At 43.0% G+C, this 22,200-nt stretch overlaps 1 protein-coding gene across 1 annotated transcript; it reads right to left on the bottom strand.

Moving 5' to 3' along the window:
• Nucleotides 1–18,373: 18,373 nt before the first annotated feature.
• Nucleotides 18,374–19,580, bottom strand: LOC146615781 (trace amine-associated receptor 13c-like). The gene is made up of 2 exons (XM_085373926.1): nucleotides 19,405–19,580; nucleotides 18,374–19,187 (listed from the first exon to the last, which is right to left on the bottom strand). The coding sequence occupies exons 1-2, from the start codon at nucleotides 19,578–19,580 to the stop codon at nucleotides 18,374–18,376; spliced, it is 990 nt and encodes a 329-aa protein (XP_085230052.1).
• Between the last annotated feature and the right edge of the window lie 2,620 nt (nucleotides 19,581–22,200).

The following is a 22,200-nucleotide window of genomic DNA, read 5'->3' as shown; positions in this document are numbered from 1 at the left end:
ATCCAGGAAATCACAGAACTGTGTTACGGAATAAATATATATTCTTAGTGCTTATTTTCTGTTTATATTGTTTTATAGAGGCCAGTGTAGAAAAAACGCCACTTTGAGTTAGAATGTGTGCTAAAGGTCACAGAGTACTGTGTAAGACAGGAAACTGCAGAAGACGCTTTGTGCAGGCCTGCAGAGTACAGGAAGTGAAACTAGAGTGCAGCGCAGCAGTTGTTTTGATCAAAACCATGTGTGACGTATGACTGATTATGTTATGCTCATTTGGCTTGTAATGCTTCAGATCTGCTCAGGATTTAGCCTGTGCACATCTACTTTTCCAGAAATGTAGACTAAAGAGGATTTTTGAGCTTTGACCACACTGAGTCGGGTTTTTTCTTGGTCAGTAAAAGAATATAAAGGAACCGGATTTGATCATTGGTGCCGTGAACCCGGATTCTTTGACGGCTGAGAGGACCAATTTGGCCATGAGGCAAACAGAGGACAGGTCCAAATTTAAAGTTAAGCACCACCTGTTAAAAAAGCAAAGTGTGCTTATTGGATGAATTCTAAATTATCTGTTCGCCGAGTTGATGATCTTCACAGTTAAATTGGCTCAGTTGTAGTAAAATTAAGCTAAATTACAAAATTTGTTCAGTGGATTTCTGGTGAAATATCCGTGGTGATTTTGGGAAATTTGTGATAATAACAGTAAAGTCTGGGGAAATATCTGATGAAAATGTATTACTGTTAATGTTGGGTTGAATTTTAATGTTCATATGTTGTGTGCAATGTTAACTGTGTTGTGTCAGCCAAGAGAAAAGAGATTAGAGTTGGTAATTAGGCACTTGTTTAAGGGATTTGAGTTCCCATTTTGGGCAGAAGGCTGGGCCTGGACATCAGTAAACTGGTGGTTAGAGTCCCCAGTGGTGTTTGAAAATTTATTTAAATTGATTTAGGACGGGGAGGGCGATCCCTAGGAGTGCACACAAGTTCAGGGGTGAGAACCCCCTCCTTGCTTCGGACGTGTGGCAAGACCCTGCGGCGTCAGGATTATCTCAGTTGGCCACTGCCAAGACTTGGGACCTTGGTTAACGGCCAGTGGTCAGGGACCACTTTTGGTGCATTGTTTGAGTGAAGAGGCCGGGCCTCGAGCATGACCACCTCAACATAGAGTGGCTGGTAAAGTTTTAGGCGAGAGATGCTGGTAAAGTAAAGCTTCCGGTAAAGCTGCGGGTGGGGGAAACACTTTTAAATTAAAATAAGACTTAGAAATCAGGCCTCTGTCCGGGACAGAAACGGTTTAATTGATTAATTAATTTGGACCTGGGCTCATAGGCTTTTAAAGTTGTCAAAATTGTGTAGGGAAAACTGGTACCAGTACAGGATGATGTAAAGTGTGGTAAGGAAATGGAAATAATGTATCTTGGCATTTGGTGTTATTTTGTTATACGTATAAACGTGTGAATATATAGGAAAGTGTAAAATTGTTCTTTGGATGCATGATCAAAAGTGCATATTGTTTTGAAAGTGTGATAGAAAAAGGGTGTGGCTTGTGTAAGAGAAGATCTGCTAAAGGAGCTGAGTGAATTGTGCCGCAGAGCTGAGCTAAAAGAATTGTTATGTGTGTGGAAAAACTGTTAATTGTGCTGAAGATATCCGCTTGGCATCTTTCTTGGCCTTAAGACAACAATTCTGATGGCTAAAGATCCAAACGGGACACAAAAAAAGAAAAAAAAAATTGTGCTGAAGGAATTCTGATAAACACGTTGAAGACTTTGATGTGAAGGATTTCGTTTGGTTAATGCTTGCAAATGTAAAGACCTGAGTATATATTTGTGTGAAGCTGCTCAATTTGTGTGTGTGTGGCTGAGGGTGCATTCTTAAAATGAGTACATTAAAAATGAGTAGAGTTACAGAGGGTACAGTATATAGAGAGTGAACATAAAACAAGAGTTCGATTAGGTTGCAGAAATTGATGAAATGGAGTGAGGTGAGGAGTGTGTGTGAAAACCGCTGTGTGTGTGTGTCTGTGACAGGAAGTGAAATGTTTGCAGGCAGTTTGGAGGAAATTGCCTGATGTGTGTGCAACGTGAGAGAGAGAAAGATGTCTTAAAATCTAGATAGAAGAATTAGACAATGAATGTGTTGATAACTAGGAAAATTATATTAAAGAAATGTCTTAGTGTGTTGATACAGGTGCCCATGGACTTAGCTCAACCTCGTGGATGAGTACAGCGGCAAAATGATAGATTAACTTAATTGGGACGACAAACAGGCCAGGTTTTGGCTCAAAATTTCATAGGTTCACCTCTCATCCTGTCCTTATCCTGAGGAGAAGCTTAAAGGACAGTCAATCTCTTCATGAAGACATACAGAGCAACACTGTGGACTTGAAGAATTAACAGCAGGCAAAAGCAAAAGACAGCACAACTGAGCTAAAACTCTGAAGGGTCCAGCAGCATGTACGAATACCATCATTGATGGAAACATGTGCTCTAATCACCAGCTGGGAAGTGTACCAGTGACATTATTGTGTGAAAGCACTTGATGGGACTGTCTGAGGTTTATGTTTGCCATGCTGGGAGTTAAGCGGCAAAAGAGACTGAAAAGAGGAAGAGAGAATAACAGAGAGAAAGAAACAGCTGATTTGGGCCTGTGTTTGCTGGAGATTTGGGAGGACACACAGGCAACTGTGAGAATAGGGGACGAGGACGGGTGAGAGGTGAAGGCTGGTCTTGTTAAAGTGAGAGCATATGAAAATTGATGCTGAACTTGTGGAGGTTTAGAAATGTCCAGAGCATCGCCACAGAAAGGTAAATAAATAAATTATAATTTAGTGATGTCCCATAACATATTGTTACACTAGTAAGCAAAACTTTTCTGTGATTAATCTGGCAGATTTTCGGGGTTTTGTTTTAGTAAGAGTTTTTCTATACATGGACATGTCCAGAACTGGGCCCATTATTTTTGTAACAGTGCACTTAGCGAAAACCTGTCAGGTGTCACCCTTATGGTGATGATGTTTTCTGTTTTGATGACTTAGAAAAAAAAGAGCTGATTATTATTTTTTGTTCTAAGCAGGCCTGCAAGATTGAATTAACATTTTTGTGAGAGCAAATATAAGGTGAGCTTTTCCAGATTACAATGGGCTGAGGAGACAGCTACCTATGGGGACCCGATCAGTCCAAAATCATAAACACTTGTTATTCTTTTTAAAATGATGACGTCATCTTCCTGGTGATGGACACTGGAAAAGGTTGCGCGCAGGACTCTATTATCAGTAATATCTCGTGTGAATGCGGGTGAGTGTGTGTGCATGAATGTGTGTGACTGGGCTGTGATGGACTGACGATGGGGACTAAAGTGTTGACTGACTTGACACTGAGACAAAGACTGGACCAACGTTAGGATGAGTAAATGTTGACAAATATTCACAGAAAAGGGTGGATGCTGTTAGGTTTTGTATTGTTGATTGTCATTTATGCTTAGAAATATTTAACCATATATGCTTAGAGGTGTATAATCAATTGTGTAGTGATAGGATGTGTGATCTTTAGCAGGCTACAAAGGCTTGGTGTGCATTCCAGAATGCACACCTACATCCTGGGAGCATGGGAAGAGGTCGTACCTTGTTTTATTGTTTTATGGTAGGATTAACGTAGTTGAGTCTAAGTGCCTTTTACATATAGATGAACTGTTGGATTTTCCAGACCAGCAGGTTAAGGGAAGTTGTTTATGGGGTCACACTCTGACCCCACACACACACACACACACACACACGGTACTCTTTGTTGGTATGTAGACATCGTATGTTAATGAACCTATGCATATTCATGTAACCTCAATAAAAGAGCAGTGTTACGGGGGAGCGGACGAGAGCAACTGGGGTCAAGCGAAGGAACGGACTTTTGTCCGGTTCTCTCCCGTGCACGAGAAACATGAAGAACTTTGCCTACTTCGTGTCTTGCTTGCTGTGTAATTATATTGTCTTCAACGTTCCAGCGAATAGGTTCAAGCTACAAACCTATCAGATGCTTTGCTTTGTTTTGTTTTTGCTTTTGGCAGGAGCAGGGGGATAAGAGAGAGAGGGGGAGACTGTAGATTCACATGAGAGTGTGGAACTTCAGATTAATTTTGGGGGGCTGATGTTTGCTTTAAGAAAATTTTTGATATCACTCATGTAACCATTAACCATAGCAGGCCACTGTAGAAGTCAGTTAAATGTTATAGAGGAAAATAGTCAGAACCAAAACAATATTCATGAATTACATAGGGGAAGGATAGATTTGTCACATTCAAAGTACAGTTATGGAATAACAAACACTGGTCCAAGTGACCCAGGTTTTTCCCTTTAAAATAGTAAATTATTAAAAAAGAGAGCACAACCGGTAGGGGCATGCGATCTGTCAGGGTTCCTGGGTTGTTGACCCAGTGTTTTCCGTTTTGTCATCTTCAGTTTATTTTCACATCTGTTTTCTGTGGCAGCATACCGCCTGCGTATTGTGTTCCAGTTATTCCCACGTATCATTAGTCAGATTATGTTCAGCTGTGTACTCACCGGTCTTTCATTATCATCCTCACCAGTCTGTGTATTTAAGCCCTCTGTTTCTATTCGTTCACTGTCGTGTCATTGATGTTACGTTGTCCTTCCCGTGTGTTCCCTCAGTTCAGTCAGCCGTTCAGTTGTCTAGCCAGTCAGTGTCCGTTCACCCTCTGTTCACCCACTCCCTATAATAAACCTTCACCTACCTGCCAGTCCTGCGTTTGGGTTCCTTCTTCCTCGCCTCCACACAACGCCTGACACGATCGGACATGGTACAGCAGGAAAACAAGAGCAAAGTAAGAGAAAAAAATAAAAACGGGGTTCTCAAATGTGAAGTGTCACAGTACGGCTGTGTGCAGGCAAAAGTAGGACCCAAACGCAAACTCACAGAGACAAAAGGTAAACTCAAAAAACACAGCTTTATTGCTGGCGTGGAGTGGGACACGAAAAACAATACAAAATAAACTAAACTGGGAAAACTAAAGCACAAGGAGCCACAGGGAAAAATCACACAGCTATGATGGAGACTACGACACTGACAAAGAGAAACACAGGGCTTAAATACACAGAGGGATAACGAGGGAATGAGACACAGAAGGAGGGCACAGCTGGGAGAAATCAGGACTGGACGAGACAGAGACGCAAAACTAGAAACACTCACATGAGGCATGGACCTTCAAAGTAAAACAGGAAGTATCACACAGAGACGCGAACTAGACACAGTGGAGACAGCAACTAAGAAACAGAGACAAACCATAAGGCAGAGGTCTAAGAACCAAAATACACAGAGGGAAATACTCAGCTTTGAACACAAGAGACTAGACTAGAGGGAGTAACAAAAGACCAACCATGAGAACATAATGCACAATGCAGGGTGACAGAAAACAAGAAACTCAAACATGCAAAGACACACCATAAACAGAACAGAGGGGGCACAGAGAGACATGAAGGGCAGGGGAGACTTAACATGGGTTGAAACACAAGGGGGAACTAATAAGCAAATCAACATAGGAGGCCTAATGAGCTAAACATACTATAAACATCAAAATGAACTAAAACTCAAAACACTGGGTCCTAAGACCCAGGATCGTGACAGAGCCCCCCCTTCAAGGGCGGATTCCAGACGCCCAAAACCAGGAAAAACAAAACAAAACCAAAAACAACCCACCCAGGGCGGGCGGCGGGGGTCCAGGACGGAGGGCCAGAAACAAAGCCACAAAAACACAATGTCCATCAAAAACACAGGAGCGCAGGGAACAGTTCACAACTCCTCAGGGGGCCGACCCGGAGGGTGACGGTCCAGAAGTCCATAGTTCATTTGATCAGGGGGCCGTCCGTGCGGACGGCAACGGCGGCGACACGGAAACGGTTCAGGGGGCCGACCTCGACGGCGGTGACGTGGAAACAGGTCAGGGGGCCGGCCGTGCGGAAGGCGACGGGGTGGAAACAATTCAGGGGGCCGGCTGTGCGGAAGGCGACGGCGTGGAAACAGTTCAGGGGGCCGGCCGTGCGGAAGACGACGGCGTGGAAACAGTTCAGGGGGCCGGCCGTGCGGAAGGCGACGGTGGCGACTCAGGCGATGGCGATCAGGGGGCCAGCCGTGCGGAAGGCGACGGCGGCGACTCAGGCGATGGCAATCAGGGGGCTGGCCGCGCGGAAGGCAGCGGCGGCGCCCAAGTGTCAGGCGTACCGGCCGAGGCTTGGAGGGCACAGGACCAGGCGACGCTGAAGCAGAGGCAGGACCAGGCGACGCTGAAGCAGAGGCAGGACCAGGCGACGCTGAAGCAGAGGCAGAGGCTGGCCCAGGCGTAGCAGAAGCACAGGCTGGCCCAGGCGTAGCAGAAGCACAGGCAGAGGCTGGCCCAGGCATAGCAGAAGCACAGGCAGAGGCTGGCCCAGGCATAGCAGAAGCACAGGCAGAGGCTGGCCCAGGCGTAACAGAAGCACAGGCAGAGGCTGGCCCAGGCGTAGCAGAAGCACAGGCAGAGGCTGGCACAGGCAGAGGCTGGCCCAGGCGTAGCAGAAGCACAGGCGGATGCAGCTGGACCAGGCGTAGCAGAAGCACAGGCGGATGCAGCCGGACCAGGCGATGACGAAGACTCGGATGCAGCCGGACCAGGCGACGACGAGGCGGTCGCAGGTGGCGGCTGGACAGGCTCCTCGGGCCCTCCAGCTGATGCGGCGTGAGGCTGAACGGGCCCCTCGGACCCTCCAGCGGAGACAGGAGGCTGAACGGGCCCCTCGGACCCTCCAGCTGACGAGGCGTGAGGCTGAACGGGCCCCTCGGACCCTCCAGCGGAGACCGGAGGCTGAACGGGCCCCTCGGACCCTCCAGCTGACGAGGCGTGAGGCTGGACGGGCTCCTCGGACCCTCCAGCGGAGACAGGAGGCTGAACGGGCCCCTCGGACCCTCCAGCGGAGACAGGAGGCTGAACGGGCTCCTCGGGCCCTCCAGCGGACGAGGCATGAGGCTGGACGGGCTCCTCGGGCCCTCCAGCGGACGAGGCATGAGGCTGGTGTGGTTCTCCGGAACCACCAGCTGACGTGGCATGACCAGTAGGTGCAGAGACCACCGGTTGAACAGAAGGCTGAGTGGGTGACGGAACAGATGACTGAGCTGAACAATGGGGAGCTGGCTGAGCTGCACGGTGGGCTAAGGGCTGAGCTAACGGAAGCACGGGAAAGTGTACTATGGACTGGGTGGCTAACAGCGCTAATGACTGAGCTAAAGACTGAAAGGCATGCAGTAGTGATGGCGGTGTGGATTGCAGACCGAATTCTCCTGAGCCCTTAGTAGAAACAGGGACGGGCGCAGGCACATGCCGGACACTAGCCACTCCCACCCGAGGAGTAGGTACGGGTGCGGAGACGGGCTGTATCCTGGCTGACCTCACCCTGGGGACCGGAACAGGCACCGGCAACGGCTGGGCAACTGCTCTTCCCACCCGAGGAGCTGGTACGGGTGCAGAAAGGGACAGAGCCTCAGCCGGCCTGGAAACCAGAGCGGGGACCAACTGGGCCTCAGCCTCCCCCACCCGAGGAACTGGTACGGGTGCAGAGGTACGCTGGGCCCGAGCTGCCCCGGGAGGAGAAACACGAGCAGGAAAAGGAGCAGGCTCAGAAAAAACAGTCTTAGAAACAGCAGGCTCAGGGTCGACAAAAACAGATCTATCAAAAATGAACCCGCCGTCCACTTCATGTTTTGCAGTCTTAGTATTAGCAGTCCTTGTTTTAATAGTTTTTGAAATCCTTGGGTTGACAGTTGTAGAGTGAGCTGACTTGGGGATGACTGAACCGGACCTGACAAAACCCGAACAGACGGAACCGGAACTGAGTGTGTTTGACCTGGTAGAGTGGTTCACAGTTTTCCCTTTAACAGCATTTACAGCCTTTGGCGAGTGCTTATTGTCTGTGATTTCTCCCTGTTCAGAGGGAGCAAAATGAAAAAACCTCTCCCAGTCTATGTCATCGTCCATCAGGGACACATCGACAGGATCAGGAGTGTGTCTATTGTTCTTAATGTCCAGAGAAGCGGAAGAAGGATAATCAGTGTTACTCACCACCGGGAGTTGCTTAACATGGTCCATCTTATTGCGGCGTGTGCGCCGCTTCCTACGGGGAGGGGAAGCGGGCGGAGAGAATAGCCGAGCCTCCGGCGTGCAGAACGGCGACACGGAGGCTGGAGCGTGGGCAATTGAAGGGACGCGGAGAATTCCCACCTGAAGCGGCCGCGGCTTGGGTGCAGGTGAAGCGGCAGGTGGGGGCTTTCGGCAGCTCCGGGGACCACCGAGAGCCAGCCGCGTTCCTCGGAAAATCCGCCCGTAGTCAGGAGTGCGCCACGGCCTCAAGCGGAGCTCCTCCTCTAGCTCAGCAAAGGCAGCATCCTGACGCTCACGCAGCTGAGAGCGGTTTGCTGGGTCCATGTAATGGTCGTAGTCTTCTGTCACAGTACGGCTGTGTGCAGGCAAAAGTAGGACCCAAACGCAAACTCACAGAGACAAAAGGTAAACTCAAAAAACACAGCTTTATTGCTGGCGTGGAGTGGGACACGAAAAACAATACAAAATAAACTAAACTGGGAAAACTAAAGCACAAGGAGCCACAGGGAAAAATCACACAGCTATGATGGAGACTACGACACTGACAAAGAGAAACACAGGGCTTAAATACACAGAGGGATAACGAGGGAATGAGACACAGAAGGAGGGCACAGCTGGGAGAAATCAGGAGTGGACGAGACAGAGACGCAAAACTAGAAACACTCACATGAGGCATGGACCTTCAAAGTAAAACAGGAAGTATCACACAGAGACGCGAACTAGACACAGTGGAGACAGCAACTAAGAAACAGAGACAAACCATAAGGCAGTGGTAATAATTTTCTCTCTAAAATTATTACCACTAATGGTGATAATCCACGAATTCTATTTAAAATTTTTAACTCTGTGGTGAACCCCCGTCCCTCTATGCCACTGCTGTCTTCCCCGGGTCTTTGTGGAAAATTCTCAAACTATTTTTTAGATAAAGTTTTATCCCTTAGATCTACTCTTCCTCTGGTGACTGATTGTATGTCTACTCCTGATTGTTCGGCCACTTTTTATCAATTTGAACCCGTTTCTCTCTCCACTCTGAAGCGTCTAATTGATAAACTGAACAATACTAACTGTGTACATGATGCTCTCCCATCCCGTATTGTTAAGGATTGTTTCAGTGTAATTGGACCTTGTTTATTGTCCATATTGAACTTCTCCTTGCTTTCTGGCTATGTACCTTCAGCTCTCAAGCATGCCATAATCCAACCTGTTCTAAAAAAAAGGAACCTTGAGCTTAGTGATTTTGCCAATTTTAGGCCAATTTCTAAGCTTCCCTTTCTGGCTAAAATACTTGAGAAGGTGGTTCTGCTCCAACTGCAGACCTACCTTGATGAGAATAATATAAATGATAAATTTCAATCGGCCTTCAAACAACATCACAGCACAGAATCAGCATTGCTTCGTGTTTTCAATGATCTCCTACTAATGGCTGACAATGGACGCCCCTCAGTCTTAGTGCTTTTGGATCTATCATCGGCATTTGACATGGTTGACCATAATATCTTATTAGCGAGACTTGAGCACACTGTAGGCATCAAGGGCGCTGCCCTGGATTGGTTTAAATCCTATCTCTCCAATCGGCTCTCTACGGTACATCTGGCTACATCCTCTTCCTCGGCTGTACCTGTTTGCTGTGGTGTCCCCCAGGGATCTGTGCTGGGCCCTACCCTTTTCTCATTATACTTGCTTCCTTTAAGTGCCATCTTTGAGAAATACCATATTGCTTATCACTATTATGCAGATGATATCCAGCTCTATTTTGAGCTAAACGACGATCTTGCTCTGTCTCTGAATAGCCTCCGAGAATGCATGTCTGAGGCCAAGAAGTGGTTGTTGTCGAATTCTCTTATCCTTAATGAGAAGAAAACCGAGATTATGATTTTTGGTAGTAATGCCCTTCGTGCCAAACTCCGGGATGCCTTTGGTTTTCTTAGTTGTTCTCTCTCTGATACTGTCAGGAATCTGGGTGTCTTATTTGACAGCTCCTTTTCACTTGACAAACAAGTGTCTGCTGTTGTCAGATCTAGTTTTTACCAGCTTCGTCTTATCTCTAAGGCTAGGCGCTATATCCCGCATAAAGATCTCGAAAAGCTCATCCACGCCTTTGTAACGTCGAGGCTAGACTATTGTAATTCACTTTATTGTGGTCTCCACTCTTCCCTTTTACAGAGATTACAGACAGTTCAGAATGCTGCAGCTCGCATTCTAACCAAAACCAGCAAGTTTGCCCACATTACTCCTGTCCTTGCCGATCTGCACTGGTTGCCTGTCAAATATCGTATTCAATTTAAAATTTTGTTGTTTACTTTTAAAATTACTAACAACACTGCACCCAGCTACCTTAAGGACCTTTTAAACCCTTATGCTCCTGCTAGGGCTTTAAGGTCATCGTCACAGTTACTGCTGGCTCAGCCCAGATCTCGACTTAAGACTAGAGGTGATCGATCGTTTGCTCTTGTTGCACCTGTGCTGTGGAACAATCTCCCGATTGGCATCCGGGCATCTGATTCTATTCATTCTTTTAAATCACAGCTTAAAACATATCTTTTTAAACTTGCCTTCTCCACCTTTTAATTGCTGGTTTGTTTGTTTGTTTGGTTGGTTGCTGTGACCTATTGACCTCTTGTATTAATTCCCTCCTATCTTTCTATTGGTGTCTTTTATTATGGTGGTACAGCTTTTATCTTGCTATTACCCATGTGCTGTAGTCATTCTTATTGGTAGCTTTTATCTATGAACATAACTCGTTATTTTTTATTTTTTTTATCCGTTATCAATGTTTGAACCTTTTATTGTTTTATGTAAAGCACTTTGGTATGCCCAAGGCTTTTAAATGTGCTCTATAAATAAAGATTGTTGTTGTTGTTGTTGTTAAGAACCAAAATACACAGAGGGAAATACTCAGCTTTGAACACAAGAGACTAGACTAGAGGGAGTAACAAAAGACCAACCATGAGAACATAATGCACAATGCAGGGTGACAGAAAACAAGAAACTCAAACATGCAAAGACACACCATAAACAGAACAGAGGGGGCACAGAGAGACATGAAGGGCAGGGGAGACTTAACATGGGTTGAAACACAAGGGGGAACTAATAAGCAAATCAACATAGGAGGCCTAATGAGCTAAACATACTATAAACATCAAAATGAACTAAAACTCAAAACACTGGGTCCTAAGACCCAGGATCGTGACATGAAGTTCATGTTAACACACAGGTTTTGTTTCTAGGTAGTTCTGTGGATGTAGGCTCTGGGTGGAGCCAGGAGTTCAAAAGATTTGACATGATAATTAAACTGATTTCATTTTTTAACACAGGTTTGCAGGCCCGGAGCAAATATACTCGAGAGGGGAATCGCTGAGGTGTTCTGAGGAATAATATGACTAACCTTTTTCTTTTAATTTCGTAGATGTGGTGAAGCCTTTTCATTCTGTGTGACACATAAAATGTGTTGGCATCTTAACCTGCTGCTCCAGCATGCAACAGCATAGAGGATGGCAATGGGGTGAACAGACTCACAGAAAATCATAAGCATTGTCCGACAAATTAAAACACCCTCTATGAGCAATTATTTGACGACAACGGGAAGGAAAAACTCCCTTAAAGTGGTATTTAAACAAAAAAGTAACAAAAGGCAAGTGAAGAAGAAACCCTCAGTGCATCATGGGAATCCTCCAGCAGCCTAGTCCTATTGCAGTGAGGGTTCAAGGTCACCTGATTCAGCCCTAAGCTTTCAGCTTTATTAAAAAGGTTGCTTTTAAATGTAATAGAGTGTGTCTGTCTCTCCTATATATTTGTTTAATATCCACATTGAAGGACATATCCTGTTTAAAAATGACTCCAAGACTCCTTACAGAATTATTGAAGGCCAAGGTAATCCCAGAGTAAGTATCTGGTTTGCCACTATTTTCCTCAGATTTTCAAGACCGAGTACAATAAGTTCAGATTTATCTGAATATAGAAACAGAAAATTAGAGGTAACCACGTCTTTATGTCTTCAAGACATTCCTGTACTTTAACCTGGTGTGCTATCTGATTCATGGCTAGATGATGCTAGGGGTCATCTACATAGAACTGAAAATGTACGCTATGACTTTCAAAGATACTGCCTAAGGCAAGCATACATAAGCAGAATGCATAAAGTAAACAGCGTTCATCCTGGCACAGGACTTTGTGGTACTCTGTAATTAATCCTACCGAGTGAAGAAGACTCCCCATTTACATGAACAAATTGGAGTCTATTTGCCGCGTTCTGATATAATTCATATCACTGAATAGCGATGACTAGAAATAGAGAATCGAGACAGAAGCACAAAATGGACCACTTTGGAGAACCTGTCAATTATGGAAAATATGACAAAGTTGCTAGAGCAGTACGGCAAGCCGGTGACAAAATCTAAGGCAATGTGAGACCAGGGCTGACTTAAAACCGTTAAGGGGCGTAAAAAATGCCAAAACATATTTGCATGCATCACCTTCTAAAGAGAGTCACTAAAAGCATTTTAACAAGGAAATTGTCCTTGCGATCAAAGTGCGCTGTGTGGAGCCAGTGCAGCACATGGGAGTGTGCGGTAGGTGGAGCAAATAGCCTGTGAGGTGGGCCGCAGCTGGATCAGGCTCTTCTGGCTGTGCACAGCGCACCAATGTCTTGATTTCCCAGGTAACAGCGCCCACTACACAGGATGCAAGTAAGATATGCACTGGTTTCGATGATTCAGAGGGTTCTTCACAGTTAATTCATTCAGTCCTCCAAAATCTATACAAGGCCTGAGTTTATCATCCTTTTTGCTCAAAAGAAAGAAACTGGTGGCGAGAGGTATGGACCAAGGTAGATTTAACCTGGCTTCCAGTGACTCCTTACTGTACTTTTCCATAGCTGTTTTTTTTTTTTGGGGGGGGGGGTCCAATGAGATTGTCGAAGTGGCTTGAAGTGGCCAGTACCAGCTGTGGCTGCCAAGCCTGTAGTGTCTTGTTGCACTAAAAAACTTTTTTGTCATTTGACGTTGTCCTCAAGCTCTCATTATGTCAAGCTTATCTAAGAAGCTAATCTAAGTTTTAGCTAATCTAAGTCTTTTTATCTTGGTTCTAAAATGTAGGTTGTGATTCTTTGTAAAGCTGTTCTGTTTTTGTTTGTATTGTTGTTATTTTATTTTCATTTATTTCCCTTTCCATTCCTGCTGGCACTGGTAGCCAGGCTCTTTGTCATAACTTTATGAACACTGTGTGAAGCAGTTCTTTGTCCACCTCTATATTATACAAATGGTAGACTAAGGACAATAGCCACCTGGCAAAATTGGGATATGCGAAAAGTTGACCCTGAATAGACCTTTTGACCTCTAAATAATCCCCCCGTAGTCCCCCTGTACCGTTAATAACATTGTTTTAGTTTTAGCCTTTATCTAGGCTGAAGTCGTTCAATGTCTTGAGGACTATGCTGCCTGTTCTCAATGGTGGCAAGTTCAGTATTCTATGTGGCAGTGCCACAGCACTCTATCACTCTCCTTCTTGGTAAAATACCCCTATGCCATACACAGCCTGGAGGTGTGTTTGAGGTCACCAAAAGATGCTGTGGTACCCACACTGGTTCAATGTGCCTTCAGTTTTGAATTAATCCCCAACAGTGTATTAGTGTATTTTAATGTTAAGACTAATATCTCATAATTAGCATCATATATTTGTGTTTTGTCTTTTACTGCACACAGTGCATTGTAGAATAGTTTTGAACTCACACGGATACTAACAGAAACAACACTTCCTCACAACTTCCTCACAGGAATGTGGCCTCGATCATAAATCTGCTGTTATAGTATGCACTATAGGGCTTTGGAGTTGACGTCACGCCGCAATGCATTATGGGAGCGCAGCGCCATTTTCGGGGTCTACGAATCAACACAAACACACTGTGTTGGAACGACGACTACAAGAAAGATGCTTAAAAGCAGCTCAAAAGAGAATGAACTGTTTAGAGACCGATTGCGTCCAGAGGCGAAGCAGCGGTACTTGCAGAAAATAGCGTGCATTGGAAATGTGGACCCGTATGAAATACGACCGTGGAGTAGAAACCCTGAAGACCAACCGCTATTGACGTAGCCTGACCTTGTCTGTGGAGTCAGCGCGTACAAGTCATCATTCAAACAAAGGTAAGTCAGCTCGAGTACTGCGAGTGAAATGCTTTTGATTTCCCTGCAAACATTCAGATTAGTGCAGCATAAATTCATTCATGAGGGGAAATTACAGTGAGAACATGTGAAGGCTGTTAGAGGGATAACATAGTGAGTTCAGTGCATTGATGAGACATTGTCCTGAAGGATTGTTGTTCTTTATGGTTAAAGAAATTGCACCAATTTATTCATATTTATTATAAATAATTCTAATTATACATCTTGCTTCCATGTTTGTATCCTGTGTCACTAAAAATACATTGTATTTTAGTTTTATACATTGATCAATGACCTGCAGAATCTCCTTATCATATTAAGTGATTCATAATTGTCACTTTATGCTTTCTCCATCTCTAAAGTGATGACATCCTTGCATTACATACTTTAGGTTCATTTTCTGCAGGCAGGTTTCTGACAGAACAGGCAGATTTACACTATAACATGCAGCATTTTATAGATGGACACATAAAGAAATGAAAAATTACATGTATGTGCTAACTTTCTAAACACTTTGTTACATTTATGATAAAGTAGATTAAAGGCATTTATGTCGGCCTTGGCTCATTAGTTCTTGTCTTTAAATGAACTTTGTCTGTGTGTGTTTCAGGTCCTGCACTCTCAAAGACTGAATGAACCAGCATTGCAGCCATGGGTCACTGTGAGCATCACAGGGAAGGTTGAAGCCGCCCACTGCACCTGTATGGCCGGAGTCGCGGAGACCTGCACCCACGTCACTGCTCTTCTGTTTAATGTAGAAGCAACAGTGTTGATCCGTGGCACAAGGACTGTTACAGATGAACCTGCATACTGGGTTTTGCTGGGTAATATGACCAAGATACAGCCAGAGGTTGGCCATAAGATAGACTTCTCCTCTTCAGCTGCCCAAAAAAAGGCTCTCAATCAAAACATAAACAGACCATCTGTAGTGACAGGGAAAAGGAGCCGTCCTCAAAACAGAAAAATCCCACCTGCTACTGTGGAGGAGTTGTCACTGCTATTGGATACTTTGCTGGAACACAGTAAAGCTGTGGGTTGTGGGAATGACCCATAATGTTTTATCTAGGGGTCTAGATTTATGCCCGTAGTGCACTGCTGTGTAAATAATTAGCATTTACTGAATATGTACTGACTGAGTACCACTGTTCAAAAGTTGAATAAAGAAACAAACTAATTTTTGCCTCTTTTTTTTTTTATTAAAACCACCTTATAGAACATCACATCAGTTACAATGTAGAATCCATGTCATTTATAGTTTACAAATGACAAAATGTTTACATAAAATCATGACAGTGTTTACATGATATCACCCACTACTAACATTACTTTATTTACTGTATCTTTTGAAAAAATACAGCAATTTTAACAGCACAAGACTTAAGAATATTTAACAGGAGCAGGTTTCATTTTTCCCTGGTTTTATTATCACACTGTTCACCAAACGCAGCAAACCTTCACCATCTTATCCACCTCTTCACCCTCACATGGAAGAAGTAATCTGATTGGCATGGTGGTATGTTTGAAGCAGAACCCAGTCACGATGTTTCATCCATTTCATAGGCTGGTTTGCTGCAATAATGCCAAATAATTAGCAACTCTATAAATAGAAGGTAGTTCTGCAAAATTACTCAGTAGGATGTTTGTTCTAATTTACTATGAGCTCAGAGCGCATTGAAAATAAAACTAATAGGCTATAAAGAGTGATATGAACATATTTAGAACTTACCGGAATGAAAATGTCAGGAGCACCAACAGATATTTGGAGATAGAAGAGAACTGGATATCAGCTCGTCTCACAGCTGCTATCCAGACTAGACACCTTCGTTTGGTAACATCGATACACGAGCTGCCTCATGTTGCTTCCAGGTTGGGAAAGAATGAAAAGATAAACCATTTTCAAGCTTATTCTCTTGCCGGTCGTGTGATCGAACATTGCAGCCGACCACACAGCAAATACGAACCATGGCTGTTGTGTGTTACTTTGCTCCCTTTTCACTTGCGCTAGACCCCCAAAATGGCGGATCGGGCCAAAATCCTTTCCACGCCCACCCCCGTGACATCACGCTCCAAAGCCCTATACCCCCCTTTTTAATTCTACAGACCTGGGGGAGGAAAGAGGTGGTTATCATGGTAATAGGAGTGTTGCCTATAGAAGGGTCATCTCCATATAAGGAGATGTCCAGAAAGTTGAAGAAGAAGAAACGTGAGCCCATATCAGACCTAAGGCTACATTGAACTGTTTCAACCAATCATGTTCACGTTCACCTTTTTTGCAATGCAAAAACACACGGAGGGTGGAAACAGGATCCCAAATGTGGACTTATCAGTCCAAAGCACAGATTTCCACTGGTCTAACATCCATTCTTTGTGGTTCATGCCCCCCCTGATGAACCCTGACAAGGCACACCTGTGAAGTGAAAACCATTTCAGGTGACTAAATCATGAAGCTCATTGAGAGAGGGCCAAGGGTTTGCAGTGTTGTCAACAAAGCAAATGGTGGCTACTTTCAGGAATCTAAAATATAACACATGTTTACAGTTATTTTTAAGCTTTTTCTTTGCGACATGATTCCATATATTGCTTCATATATTTGATGTCTTTATTATGTATCTACAATTTAGAAAGTAGTAGAAATAACGAAGAAAACATTAAATGAGAAGGAGCTTGGAAAGAAAAGCTTCTGGACTTCTTATGTTTCTTGAAGACATTTTGCCTGTCATCTGAGAGGTTCTAAGAGCAATTAGTGGAGAGTCCCAGATCATTAAATTCTATTGAGAGTGTCCTGATAAGGTCCTGAGCCTCCTATTATTCCTCTGTCTTATCACACGAGCCAAGGTGTGAAAAGTGGTATCTACAAAGTGGTAATAGCTTTGAAATTACTATATTGTTATATTATTTTTTTCTGCCTTGTTACCCTAGTATTACCCCTTTGTTACTGAACTGTATTTTTCTACACCCCCACTTATTATCCAATTATATACATTTCAGTGTATTATGACTCAACTGTAATCAATCGTGCTACCATGATTTTACCTGGATATTAAGTGGTTATTACTTTGAAAACTGAGTGGTAATAACTTAGAAATTACCACATTATTAAGGTCTTATTTTTGCCCTGTTATCCTAATGTTTCCACTTTATTACTGAGCTGTAACAGAAAGTAAGTCATTATTTGTATTATTATTATTGTTTGTAATTTAGTTTTAGTTAACAATTGTTCCACTTGCTAGAAGCATTAACATTATTATCATTACTGTGACACTTTCTGTCATCTTGCACTACTGGTCATACTCATATTTATGTTTTATACAATTCTTCTTATCTTTTTCATTAGCTGTTTAACTTTCTGTTCTTAAATTTATTCCAGCTGTTACATTTATTACTCTCTCTGATTCTGAACACAGTGTTTCTTTTTGTGTATGTAAAAGGCACAATAATTTATCCCAGGATTAATAAAGTTCTTATCTAATCTTAATTTTATTGTACACTATGTTTGACAACACAGTATTTATAAAATACAAATATAACAACAGTGTATAATAACCAGAGAAAACAAGAAAACACGAACCACTGAAGTGAACATTATTGGAGCCAAAAGGTGAATACACTGAAAAAGAAATGGAGTGAGATTTACTAGGTAATAATTAACACATAAAAAACATAAGAAGAATTAAAAATACTTACATATATTTTTCTCGTAATTTTCATTTAGAATATGCACCACAGTCACAACTGTGAAAGCAATAGTGATGTTTTTTCTATCACTGTTTAGAACCATAATTCAGTAAGTCAGTTTCAACCGTCCATTCTCTTCTATTTGCCCATATCATGGTCCAAGGGGGCAGACACATACTATAAACCCTGGGCAGGTGGTCAGTATGTCAAAGGTCAAAAAGTAGAGACAGACAGCCATTCACACCTAGTCAATTTAGAATCACCATGCAAGTCTTTTGATTCTGAGCAGAAGCTGTGTAACCCCACATAGACAAGGGAACATTAAAACTATGCACCAGCTGGATTCAAATCCAGGGCTTTCTTGCTGTGGTGTGTCAGTGCTAACCATTGCACAAGCAGGTTTCGTACTCTTTTTACAGTATGTTGGCACCACTTGTGTCATACTTGAAGATCTCCAACGTGATGATAAGTTTAACAGCATTTCTAAACCAGGGGTAAAACAAGGCATAGATCAAAGGGTTTAGACAAGAGTTAATGTAAAAGATAATGACCGCAAAAGATGCAGCTGGATTATTGATTGCATTTTCATCAACAAGAGAGTAGCAGTAGAGTGGAGAGAAGCATGCTAGAAACACAACTACAAGAATCCCCAGAGTCCTGGCTGCTTTCAGCTCAGATTTGTTTGTTTGATTCAGTGAACGCTGAAGTGTGACCAATGTAACATGAGAGCGCATGGCACGAGCTTGAGACACAGCCACCACAAATACTCTCATATACAAGGCTATGATAACAGTTACTGGAACAAAAAAGAATAAAATAAGGTCAGCAACAATAGCAATATTGCTGCTAAAAAATACACACTCTCCAAAGCAAGAATTATACCTGCCTGGTTCAATCATGATATTCTTTGTATAAAGATTGCTGTAGAAAAAAGCATAAAACCAACAGAGACAAACACTGAGTTTGACTTTCGCCAAAGTAATTCTGCTGGGATAATGCAGAGGGTCACAAATAGCCACATAGCGGTCAACTGATATTAGAACAATGTTCCCTATTGAAGCACAGATAATGTTGCTGGTCAAATACCAATAAGCAGAACACATACGATCACCAAGTACCCAGCAGCTTGTGTTTCTAAAAATTTCCAAAGGCAACAACAGGAGACCCACAAAAAAGTCTGAGACGGCCAGAGAGAGGAGGAGGATATTACTGGGTGTGTGCAGCTGCCTGCAGGGAGACAGAAAAGAATATAATGCACATCGTTAATGTCAACATGTCTTCAGTGAAAATGCTGCACTACTAAGGCATGATTCAATTCAAGCAAATAAGACATTATGACCATGGTTAAAATTCATTCTTTAATCACTAAGTCATATAATGTAAATGGAAGCTTTCACACATCTAAAACTTAAACTGTAGTTTCAGTTGAAAAGTTAATCTCTGCCTGAAGTGGGAGACTGAGATGATGACGAGAAGGTTTAGAGCAGCAGTGAGCAGAGAGATACATGAGAGCACAATGTTCAGGAGCACAGCTTTGGACCAGTGAAGTGTCGGCTTCCTGCAGGAGCTGTTGAGGAGTTGTGGGAAACAGAGCTCGACTCCTTTCGGTATCTCCATCATCAGACACCTGCAGCTCTCTAATTAGAAATTCTTCTCATACAGCTAATTTATCTCACTCCTCCCACCAATCTCTTTCAGTCTAAAACATGACCCTCCTTTTCTCTTCTTCCTTTCCTTCACAATTTCATTTTTTAACACTGACTGTCTCATTCACGCTTGGTTAATAGATTTTCTTAGATTATGGTCAGTTTTTTGGTATTCTCTGTTTGGTTCTTAGTTTTATTTTCCATGTATTTCATGTATTTTACATTTTCAGCTTTATATATTTTCTTTCACATTTTGAACCTTAGTTATTGTCTCTGACCAGCATGGTGATGTTGTGGTTTGCACTGTTGCCTCATAGCAAAACTGTCCTGAGTATGAACCCAGCCTGGTGCTGATAATCAAATGGATTTGATTAACTGATCAGCATTAATGTGACCACATCTATAAACCCAGGAATGGCAGTTTACTGGTCAACATTCTGGTGTCTGTTAAAATATTGCCAGGCAGAAAAAACATCAGCAGTTATATTAGAGACTGAACCTTTGATGGACATCAGTCTGGGAAAGGCTGTAACAACTTTTTAAACAGTGTGACACCCATCATTTTACAAATGTTATTTACAAGTGGAAAACCTTCAAGACACCTGCCAATCCACCTAGAAGTGGACAGCTCAGCAATTTGCTCCAAGGTCAGACTATGCAACACTCAGTTAAACTGAAAAACACCAAAGACCTACATCACCAAAGACCTACTGTTTTTCTGCTTTTGTTTTCACTTTTTGTGAAAACCAGACATCTAATACCTATCCAACAGCTAAAGCTTGGCTAAAATTCAACCATGCAACAGGTTGTGCTTTAAAATATGCAATTTTCACACGCGTGAAGCAGAAATGTGGGAGGAAGTACTGCCAGACGGTATGTTTCCAAGACGGCAGGTGTCGATCTAGCGTTTGAAGAGAGAGTCTCCCTTCTCTTGGGAACGCAGGCATCTGTTTAAAGCAAATGGATTTATTTTTAACAAGTCAGGGGTGAAACTGTTCACCTCCAACTTGTTTTATTCCATACGTCATCCATCTGTGCTTGGTGCCAAGGCTGAGATAAACGAGGAGTTATCTCATAAAGAGGAACAAACAGTACTCCAAGAACAGACAAAGCCCAGCAGAAACCTTGAGGAGGAGCTCCATCTGCCCCCACCCAGGAAGAGCCTCAGAAAGGAGAGACATCTGAGGCAAGAAGAGGGGTCCCTATTTGCCTCCAACTCTCTCAACAACACCAACGACCAGGACCAGGACCAGGGACCACGATCTTCCCCGGTCCCCCAGGAACTGTACTAAACTGGTTCAAAACATACTTAGAAAACAGGAAATACTTTGTATCAATAGGTAACTTCACATCTGAGCAGACAAGTATCACATGTGGAGTTCCACAAGGTTCCATCTTGGGACCCCCTCTATTTAACATTTACATGCTCCCACTGGCACAGATTATAAAGAACAACAAAATAAACTACCACAGCTATGCAGATGATACACAAATATATATCACAATGTCACCAGGAGACCAAGGCCCTGTACAGGCTCTTCGTAAATGCATTGAGGAAATTAATGACTGGTTGTGCCAAAATTTTCTCCAGCTAAACAAAAACAAAACTGAGGTAATAGTCTTTGGCGCCAAAGAAAAACGATTACAGGTCACCAGAGAACTTCAATCTATACACCTAAAAACCACAGACCAGGCGAAAAATTTGGGTGTAGTGATGGATGCAGACCTAAACTTAGAAAAACACATTAAGACAATAACAAAATCAGCTTACTATCACCTCAAAAATATTTCGAGGATAAAAGATCTGATGTCTCAACAGGACCTGGAAAAACTAGTCCACGCATTCATCTTTAGTAGGCTTGATTACTGTAACAGCATCTTTACAGGTCTACCTAAAAAATCAGTCAGACAACTACAGCTCATTCAGAACTCTGCTGCTCGAGTCCTCACTAAGACCAAAAAAGTGGACCACATCAGTCCAGCTCTGAGGTCTTTACACTGGCTGCCTGTCCGTCAGAGGATAGACTTTAAAGTTCTGATGCTGGTCTATAAAGCTCTGAATGGTTTAGGACCAAAATACATCAGTGACCTCCTGACCCAGTATGAACCTTCCAGATCCCTCAGGTCATCTGGATCCAGTCTTTTATCAGTTCCCAGAGTCAGAACCAGACACGGAGAAGCTGCATTCAGCTTTTATGCTCCTTATATCTGGAACAAACTCCCAGAAAGCCTCAGATCAGCTGAAACACTCAGTTTATTTAAATCCAGGTTGAAGACTCACCTGTTCTCAGCTGCATTTGAATAAAGCACCAAATCCACACTTTTAAGCTTAAACTTCAAAAAGTTACATTTTAACTACTGATTTTATCTATTGTTCTGATTTTATCTGTTTTGATTTTTTTTTTTTACATACTGTTTTGTTTGTTTGTTTGTTTGTTTGTTATTTAGTTAGTTTGTTTGTTTTCTTGTTTTAATCAATTTTAAATCATGCTTTTTATTTGTTTTTTTTTCTAATGTCTCTGTAAAGCACTTTGAACCACCTTGTTGTTGAATTGTGCTATACAAATAAACTTGCCTTGCTTTGCCTCTATTCA

The sequence above is a fragment of the Diplotaxodon limnothrissa genome, linkage group LG16 (genome assembly GCF_057381915.1).
Source record: "Diplotaxodon limnothrissa isolate DT_005_m linkage group LG16, D_limnothrissa_male_GT1.1, whole genome shotgun sequence".
Taxonomy (NCBI): Eukaryota; Metazoa; Chordata; class Actinopteri; order Cichliformes; family Cichlidae; genus Diplotaxodon; species Diplotaxodon limnothrissa.
Note: the sequence above shows the minus strand (reverse complement) of the source record. Positions and strands in the feature narration are given on the sequence as shown.